At 40.1% G+C, this 10,000-nt stretch overlaps 1 protein-coding gene and 1 pseudogene across 2 annotated transcripts in view; both read left to right on the plus strand.

Moving 5' to 3' along the window:
* The window catches only part of LOC137994585 (galanin receptor 2a-like), a 7,149-nt gene extending 2,179 nt beyond the window's left edge, over positions 1-4,970 (plus strand). Inside the window, exons 3-5 of one of the 2 annotated variants that reach the window (XM_068840189.1) lie at positions 899-1,073; positions 2,393-2,650; positions 4,102-4,868. In XM_068840189.1, the coding sequence (XP_068696290.1) occupies positions 899-1,073; positions 2,393-2,650; positions 4,102-4,443 (775 nt within the window). In that variant the 3' untranslated portion in view covers positions 4,444-4,868. Of the gene's footprint in view, positions 1-799; positions 1,074-2,392; positions 2,651-4,101 lie in introns of both variants that reach the window. The other variant, XM_068840188.1, reaches the window with a different exon arrangement.
* Positions 4,971-7,725: 2,755 nt separating this feature from the next.
* On the plus strand, positions 7,726-9,295 carry LOC137995368 (uncharacterized; annotated as a pseudogene).
* Positions 9,296-10,000: the final 705 nt, after the last annotated feature.

Genomic DNA, 10,000 nt, shown 5'->3' on the forward strand with positions numbered 1-10,000 from the left:
ATTTCGAGCGGCGCTGCCAGCCTTCTCGCGTCACTCAAAATCTCTCGTGCTCCGAAATGAACCGCCAGCTACGCAAGCGAAGAGCACCTAAAAGGCAAATCTCGAAAAGCAGATTCTCTTAGACCTCCATTCTCGATTACTTGCCTACAGTCAAAACACGACCTGAAAAAAAAAACGTTAACATCAAAGTAGAATGCAACAACAAGAACATTAAAAACAAGTTGCCAACCAGCCTGTTTTGTCTGTTAAAATTGCATCACGAGATAATTTTCAGTTAATTCGTTTCGAAATATACCATATTTTCAAAACTAGAGAATCACATTTAGTTAAGGGGCGTTTACCATTTGAACGGAAAATCCAGTTGGAATGGAACGCTTGTAATGGTACAGAATTTTCCCGGTATGGCGTTTCGCCAGGCTCGAGTCTCTCGTAGCAGAAAGAAAACAGTAACAAATCAAAATGGCGGCTGCATCTGCAGTGTCGAAAGGCGGAAAAAGAGGCCGAGGTGAACTGAGTCGCGTGGGAGTTGACAAATGGTACGGAAATTTTCCGGTCATTTCGGTTGGAACGGGAAAAGCGGAATGCGTCTGAGGATTTCCATATTTTTCGGATACTTTCTGGTGGAATGAGCTGTACCATTTCAATTTCCCACCGGAATTTTCGGTTTTTGTTGACAATTTGTAAACGCGCCAGGTGTCAGTTTCCTAGAAGGGGGAGGTGTTGCTTTTTCCATCATTCAACCTTCCATTTTGTTCAACGGTGTTGTTCTCTTTTGAAGACAAACCACTTTTACCTGTAGGACGGTTCCCATAAACTATCTGCTCTTCAATCTGGCAGTAGCAGACATGGTTTATTCAATATTCACTATACCAGTGCTGATTGTGAGTCATACTTCCAGTCACCCAGAGGGATTGATTGGAGAAATATTATGTTCGTTGCTAACGGATGGAACACTGGCATGGGTGGGGGCAGGTGCTTCAGTTGTCACACTCGTTACAATTGCGTTGGAGCGTTACTATATTGGAAAAGTTCCACTTGGAAACAAAGGAAAACTTACAACGCGCAAAATAAAGGTACATTTAGTATAGGTAATCACACGATTCCAGTATAATTTGGAGTAAACAAGCACGAATAAATTTTTTGAAAGACGACCAAAATTTGTAGTCTTTGAAAAAAATTACAAGTGCTTATTTATTCCAAATTGCAGGAGAAAAATCACGTGATAGTCACATAGGGGTCAGATTAAAATTAAGGAATAATTTTACGTGTGTTTTCAGAAAATATGCTGATATGATTCGAGTTTCCAGAATCTTTTCTAGCAAGCGAAAATCCAACTCAATCCTTACCGTTCCATGTTTATTTTATCTGAGCAGAAACGAGTGCTTAGCCAGCCAAGATAGGGGAGTTTTCCCATTTGCAAAATTATTCAAAACGATACTCCTTATTAACCAACGTGCATAACTAAATTATGGATTGCTCTGTTTTAAATTAGGATTGTCCTCTACATGTTAAATTATTGGTATAGTTACCAACGGAAAAGGTTGAAAAATCACTCCGTCGCGGCGCGAGTAGATATATGTCTCAAGATGCTTTGACTCCAGACGGGATTGAATAACATAAGATCCAACATGAATATTTTCAGCTATCATCCTCAATAATTCAATAAAACACAATTTGCTACTCTGTTAAGTGGGATACCGTGTAGCTTTTCGCGTGGTTGCCCTACATTATCCTCTTAGAAACCCCACTCTCAGAGGTCGTGGTTCCTGTGTGACCCAGTGTCTTGACATTACCAACACTGCTGCCCCCCTTTACCTAATGCCACATTGGCGTAGGAGTAAGATCCATCATGAGACTTAAAATAACGTAGGTTGCATGGTATGATCTTTGCTGCCAATATAATTGTTAAGAGGATAAAGGCCGATAGACAACAGGCCCTTTCTCAACAACACTAGCGCGGAAGCATAGAACGCTCATAACATTATTTGAAATTATCACTGTGTGGTCCTTACTTTGCTTCGAGCCTGTATGGACTCCTCTTAGTCTATAAGCTATTCTTATAATACATGTTGTTAGCAGTTTTAGGTAACACAGTGCAAGAAAAGAGGAAATTCAGTGTAAAAAGACGTAACAAACCATGAGGCAATCTAATTGGTCAATGATCAAAGAAAGCAACAGACAGGCAATCAAATTCAAGCCCTGAATGGCGCAATTTTTGCGTGATTACGTGATACGCGTGCGTTGTCTCTGCTTAATTATGACAGGCTTTCTTTATTATCCATATCTATTATTAAGAAGTATTATAAAATTACTCGTGCTCATTTATTCCAAATTGCTCTCGAAATCATGTGATTACCCATACAATTATCTCATTTGGTGCTTGCGTCTTTAGGTAATTATTTCAGCAACTTGGATCTTTGCTTGCATTCTCCAAATACCTCAAGCTATGAACAAGAAGTTTGATAAGAAGATCTGTCCAAATTTCTGTATTTACACCTGGAGCGATATGTGGATACCGAAGGCATATTTTTTGCTTTGGGTGGGCTTCTTCGGTATTTCCTCTGCGGTGATGACTTCTTTGTATTCAAGGGTTATTTCCTCATTGTGGTTCAGCCGCAAGGAGAGGATAACTTGCTCATTTCATCAGCAGGTAAATAAAATTATGTATGTATCCTCCAACTGGTCACCTCCCGGACGGATTTAAGGCAACTGTTGGGACTGCTGCAGATCATGTCAATTGTCGGTAGTGTAAGTAGAACTTTGGGGGAATCCTAGTCAGTCGTAAGTCAATGGGCCATTTCCGAGTTGCTGTTTGTCTCGGTTTCGAAGTGAGTCTTGGTGCTCAACTATTGTAAGGGAAATGAGTTTGATTTGCATAAGAATGCTCAACCATTTCCATTTGAATGTTTGTGCACCAGGACTCGCTTGGAAACTGAGGCATGCAGCAACTCGGAAATGGGCTATTGTCTTTGCAAAGACTAGGGGAATTAGTATAAATACACAGGTGATTATACAAACTCACGCGCTCTCATTGGCTAGCTGTCTCGGATTATCAATCACCTCGACGGACAAAATGGCTGCCAGTAGTCGTTTTGCCACTGTAAGTGAAGATGATTTCGCGTTGAAATGTTTTTTTTTTTCTCTTTTTTGAAATAATCACCTGTGTATTTATACTAAAACAACTATTCGCCTCAGGTTCAGTAATTATCGGTTAATATTCACCGATACTCACTTCGCCTTCTGCGAATAATTGTTAATTATTCCTTGGTTTCTTCCCTAGTTCAACGCCTCTTCTGGAAGACGAATGTCTCAAAATGCATTTAAAATCGATTGTTTAATTACAAAATGGCGTTCGGGGTTATGTGAAAAGAATATGTTAAGCACTTGGAAAAATGCATCAGATTAAAACAGTGAAAATTCATGATGAATGTCTTAAAGGTAGATAATTTTTGTTAAGAGAATACTTGTTCCAGTCATCTTAGCCATTTCTTTCAAATTCAGTAACAAAATTGCACAAAATATGCTGCTGGTTTACCATTGAAATTTAATAGGTCTACTGATAGAGCGAGTTTCAATCAAGTGTCGTAAAACCAAAACCAAAGTAATAACTTTGGCCAATCAAAAAGGACGGAGGCAATCCAGTAAACTAATCAAGACTTGAAGTAATTACACGTAGCCGAAACAAAGCGCGGGAAAATGTGCACGCGTAAGCCACGATTCGTTTTGCTTTCACTTCTGATTGGTTGAAAAAATGGCGCGAGAACTTTCAACCAATCATTGAGTGAAGTAAATGCAAAACCAAAGCGATTCGCTAATTACTTTCAGCGCACAATTGAAAACCGCTCTATAACGGTCATATGATCAGCAGATGGGTATGATAGCTGCAGCTAGACATGAACGGATAGTCATATGGTCATTTTTATTAACAAAGGCATAAAAAAGAAGGAGTCCTAAACTGTAAAATTAGTTGACGTTGCCAATAAGCATCTCAGGTTCGTATACATTGTAGATAATAGAAAGTGTGGAAACGGTTAAAGAATGACAAATAGTAAGACTTAGGATCAACTGCTTTAGTAAAGGCCTCTGTCTTTACATGCACAGGGTATAATGAGATCACGGAAGAAAGTGACGTTAATGGTTCTGACTGTGAGCGTCATTTTTGTTATCTGCTGGGGAGTCGACTCGGCAGTACACTTGTTAGAGGATTTTGCTGCCATCAAGGTCCATCGTGTTGCAGTCCCCATTGGCCACACTCTGATCATGTTTAATTCAGCAATCAACCCGTTTGCATATGCTCTGATAAGCCAACGATTCAGGGAACGAATGAAGAGAATTATCTGCCGAAGTCTATCTTCATCGAAGCCAAAGTCGATACATCCTTTTCCGCCGCACTCCTTAAAGAAGAAAGCACGCAACATGGACATGGCATTAAGTGCCAATTAACTGACGTATCTAAACATGTAACTAGTTTAACTTTGTTTTTCTAAGGCAGTTTCAAACATGGTGTGTACTTGAAACGCGATAAATCTCCATGACCTTCCACAGTTACACTGACTAACAATCCGTCTTATATCAAAGTATTAATTAAAAATGGTGTAACCTGAGCAAATTCAGTAGTCAAATAAACTTAAGAATTTACGCATTAATTAAAGTTGCACTTACAGCGAGGGACAGCATAGTTTAAATTTGGAATTCCTTTACAAACGCAATCATAAACAGAGGTATGCTAACTTACCTTTCGTTTATTGTGACTTGTGTGACAAAAATGGAGGATTATATTTTTCTTTCCTACCTTGAGGACAAGAAGACAGGACACTCGTCTACATGATTGTTTGCTCGAATGGAAAACAAGAACTGAACCAGTGGTAACAAAAAAAGGTAAAAAATGCAGGGTAGTGTAAGGACAATTTTCCCAAATAATTGATGGCATTGCGTCAGTACAGCGAAAATGCATTTAATAAACGACACATTGAAAAAAACTGAGATCACTTCCGGCAAACACGTTAATTACGCAAGAACTAACGCGCAGTGAGAATGCGTTATAAGAATCCGTGAAGGGTGGTTTAAACGATACCTACTTTAATTTGCTTACGACTTTCGAACGTTATCAGTATTGACCATTAACGGGTGCACAACTCGTGAACAACATTCGTAAGGGTTTCTTGGGTCTGATTTACACGGCACGATTTGAGTCATGCGAAAAATCATACCATCTAAATCTTCCTTAAGTAATCACACATAACTTCAATAGGCGTTTGCATATCGAACAGCAGCACTGACACCACTTAACACCCAGCAAAGCAAACGTCAGCGAAATTTCCACTTTTTACGAAATATGCCGACTACAATTGTCGCTCTCCTATCCTCTTACTTCTATATTTACTCAGTGTACGGGGATTGTTTCAGGTTATTGGAGTTTTTCACGGTTTGTCAAGTGTCAATGCAAGCAACCGGCCCCTGGTTGCAAAAAGAACTGTAAATTTCGTGATTTAGCCAAAGTTTACATTTGACTATAGAAAACTATGGTGAGACATTTCATTAAAACATTTCAAGGTAATAGCTAAACGCGGCGACCTCTTGACGCTGCCCCAAAGTCACTCAATCCTAATCTAAATATCCAAACGGACTCCATCTGGTTTAATTGTGTCACTTAGGGCCTGTTCGATTGACCCAATTCCGGAACAGGAATACGTGGAGTGATGATTAAAACGGTATGTTTGGCACCTTTTGAAGCAGCAAGAATACTAAAAATATGTTTAAAATAGCATTTTAGCAGATGTTTGACAATTTTAATGTGCATTTCCGTTAAAACGAAGGATTTCTAACGCGCCCTTAATCGTGACTGTTAAGAGTCACTAACACAATGAGGGACAACAAGCATCACGGCGTGATTGCCTGTTGTTCCCTCGTCGTTCGGCATTTAAAGGATTTTTCCTGCAGTACACAATAATTGGTAACTTCTCCGGGCTATATAAACATAGTAGAAGGGAAACACGAGCGTTAACTGAAAAAAAAAATCAAAAACAACAACCTCAATTTTAATTTACACCTAAAATAACCTCAAGGCCATAAAATTGTTGCAAGTATGCTTGTTTCTTTATATGAGCTTTGCCTTCTTTAAGGAAGGCAAAGTTCAAAATAAGAAGGAAAATAAAAGGCAATTGGAGGCAAAGGGTGATTTCATTGCACATTGAACTTTTAAATGTCTTCTGTTTGCATCAACCAAAACACGAAGTATCTAAAATTCACTAGGAATTGATATTAACAAAATGGCTTCTTGGGTTGTGTCAAGAGAATGTATTAACCACTTGAGAAAATGCATCCTATTAAAACTGCAGGGAAAATGCAGGATATGCGAAGTTTATTCTCCAGCCTGCGGAGAGTGTGATGCATTCTGGTATCCGTGCATACGGAACCCGCATCCGCAATGCGAGCGGCAGTCAATACTGTGCAATCCTGTCAATCCTTTGCCCTTTCACCAGAAAAGGTCCATTTCTGTGTGTAAACGATGTTGCTGTCGATCTACCCTGCCGAAAGTGTCATGCCTGTTAGTGCCAGTCTCCCAGCAAATGGTTGGTGATCATCCGGGTCTTAGAGAATCCAATACTTAAGCAGATGAGGCATTTGTGCAATTCGCATTTTGCAGGAGTTGTCCCCATGACTTCTGGAAAAGAAATTCCTAAAACTCAGTGAGCGAAAGCCAAACAAGTTAAGTACAAATGTTAATCTTAATTGAGACGAATTATTGTCGCGCAGTAAACTCGATGGCTTGTATACCGCCGTCATGTGCTTGCTTGGTTGGCCATTCCTTCGTACGACGAATGATCGAATTCATCGAGGGTCACCAAGGCGGTTGTTTTTATTCACATTTTATTCACATATATTCGGTATATATATCACGTTTACCGTCAAAACGATCGGGATCGGGGGGACAACAGTGGACAAAATGATAAAGTTCAATTTACAAGCCACTAGAGGGGTACAGCCCCCAGACATTGGATCGAACGATTTACTCGACGAGCAAGCTGACCCGAACTCGGTCGCATTGTCGATCCTCGCTTAGTTAGGCTTCTTTTAAAGGATTTACAGCTACAATGTTTAGTCTTATGCCACGTTTTTCCCAGGAAAAACCAGCCATTTTCGGAATAAAACGAAAGGGCTTGGCGCTTAAATGGCTTACTAAAGGAAGCTGTTAAATGGATTCACGGGGCAAAGTTCGGGGTACATCGCGGTTTATGTAATCCTTCTCGTAAATTTTTTTACCCAGGATACAATTCACTTGAACGATGAAGGCCATCAAGTGCTGTATCGAAGCTACCGAGGAGCAATTTTATTCGCTCTGAACTGGAAGAGAGATGCATGGGCATGACCTGAAGTGTTAAATTACATCATAGCGCAGTTACTATAGGGCTCGTATTTCAGTTCTCAGTTATCTTGGAATGTCATAATCCTCACCCGTGTCAGCTAACCCTTCACCCAGCTGCAAAAGAGACTCCACAGAGTTCGACAAGGGCGAATCCCGTAACAGCACAAGGTGAGCGAAGCGTAAACGCCCCTGGTTGACATATTTGGGAAATACCATAGCGGCTACTGTGCAAAAATAGTTTGCAAGAGGCTGGTATCAGTGTGACAAACCAACAGACGCCAAACCAGCCAGAAGTACAGTTTATTCCAGATGCACTCCGGAGCAATAATGTGGGCAGCCATACACAAGATGGATCCTTGATGACCCAAACGCCAGTGCAAGCAGACATACAGCAGGTGACATCCAACCTGGTTAAAGGAACTAAGCAGCCTCCAATTAGTAAGAACTAATTTGTGTCTGTAGCGGTTTTTTTGTCTCTTCTCAAACTCATTAATAATACATAAAGTCAACTACAAATCACTGCATGTATACCACATCACATGCATGTGTTTGGATACCCAATGAAAAATAATATACCACTCTCCAGTGAAAGTGGTATATATACCACTAAAATATGCACAGTGACAACTTGCACAAAAGCAATGAATATTAATTATTCAGAAGTAACATTACTTTTAGAATACTTCATATCCTTATTTAAACTCATTTACAAAAACCTTTACCTCACAATCACTAAACTTGACATATTCGAAAATAGAAAAATTCATTTCTACACGTTTTTCTTCATTCATGTCATTCAGTGGAAATTCGTTCCTAATTTCTTCTTTAAGGTTACTACTCCGATTACTACTCTGATCTGCGCTCAAAATGTTTAGCTTGATCTTTGCTGGCCTTTTCAGACTTAAGGAATGTTAGATAGCAAACAATTCTAATTGGAAGTCTTTGTTTATGATTTGTTTGAGAGTAAACATGAGAAGTCATTTCCAAAACTCGTGCTTCGTGTCTCATCGGGGTATCCAAACACCTCGAAACAATAAAAGCACTCGGCCTACGGCCTTGTGCTTTCATTTGTTTCTCGATGTTTGGATACCCCGATGAAGCACTCGCTCTCGTTTTGGAAATAGTACATAAAGTACCAGACAAGGTCAAAAAATTTGATCTGGGGTAATGAGTATGCAGATTTTGCTGTTTATTTAATAACAGCCCTGGTAATGATGACCAATACACGTTTAAGGTACAAAATGGGAAGGGAGGGCAACCTACCCTTTCCTTAGAACAAAGTGTTAAAAAACAGCCAGTTCACACTATTGATCAGTGGACGACTGCTTTCCAAGCATTTTTGGCTGTGTATTGTGAGAGTTTCTCTTCAAAAACAGCCCAATTGATGAAATGTGGTGCCACAGTGCATGAGAGACCTTGCTGCGTGGGGGTTCAATTGGAAATTTTATGACGGAAATTTCCATATTGTATGCCAAAGAGAGATCATTACGTGGATCCAAATCCATAGTGAGATGTGGCTGAGGGCTAGTGTCCCCAAACCTAAACAGCCTCTCCCTTCAAAGTCAACAACAAAACAGAGTGGGCAGTTTTTTCCAAAGGGGTTTTGCTGGACTTTCCTAAGTGGAGGGCAATTGCAATGCAAGGTGTGAATTCAAACAACAACACCTCCACCCACTCCGATACCCAAACCAGTCAAGGTTAACAGACTAGCAATATATCTCAAAAGCTATGAAGATAAACTTCGGAAATATTTGACTGACGGTTTCATGTGTTAAAAATTTGATTTTTGCAATGCAACGCTCAGCGCTGGTGGAGAGCAAGTTGATTAAGGAAGGGCAAAGTGGGCGCATACAAGGACCCTTTCAGTATCTTACGAGTATCACCTTTGGGGTAATACCAAAAAGAAAGCCCCTGGTGGATTTCAAATGATACAGCACTTGTCCTTTCCTTATGGAAATTCAATCAATACATTCATTCCACCAGAATTTTCAACAGTTCAATATGCTACAGTTGAGGATGTTATCAATATAATAATTTTTTTAGGACGAGGCTGTGTGTTGGCCAAGACTAATGTGAGGAGCGCGTTTCGAATAATACCAGTGCATCCTTCTGATCTGACTACCCTTCATTGGGTTTATATTCCAGGGGGTAATTGTATTATGATCGTTGTCTTCCGATGGGTTGTTTTAGTTCATGTAAAACTACTCGGTATTCCACATATTTCACACATTGTAGATGATTTCCTTATAATTGGGTAGTCCACCCGGGATTGCCAGGCTAAACTTCAAAGGCTTTAACATTTTTGTGAAGGCATAGGGGTTCCCATGGCTCCTGAAAAAACGGAGGGTCCTTCTTCAGTACCCACATTTGCAGGCATTGAATTGGATTCCCTTCAGTATGAAGCTAGACGTCCTCAAGAAAAGGTGGACAAAGGCACCACGAAGGTATCACGAAGGCTCGGGGTGGAAATAAGATCACCCTTAGGGAAATGCAACCCTTGATTGGTTCTTTCAACTTTGCCTGTTCTGTGATTGTTCCCTGTAGAGTATTTCTGCGTCGGATGATTAACTTGACAATTTGCGAAAAGCACCCCCATCATTTCATTCGGATTACCGAATTCCAATTCAGAGGTGT

The sequence above is a fragment of the Montipora foliosa genome, chromosome 3 (assembly GCF_036669935.1).
Source record: "Montipora foliosa isolate CH-2021 chromosome 3, ASM3666993v2, whole genome shotgun sequence".
Taxonomy (NCBI): domain Eukaryota; kingdom Metazoa; phylum Cnidaria; class Anthozoa; order Scleractinia; family Acroporidae; genus Montipora; species Montipora foliosa.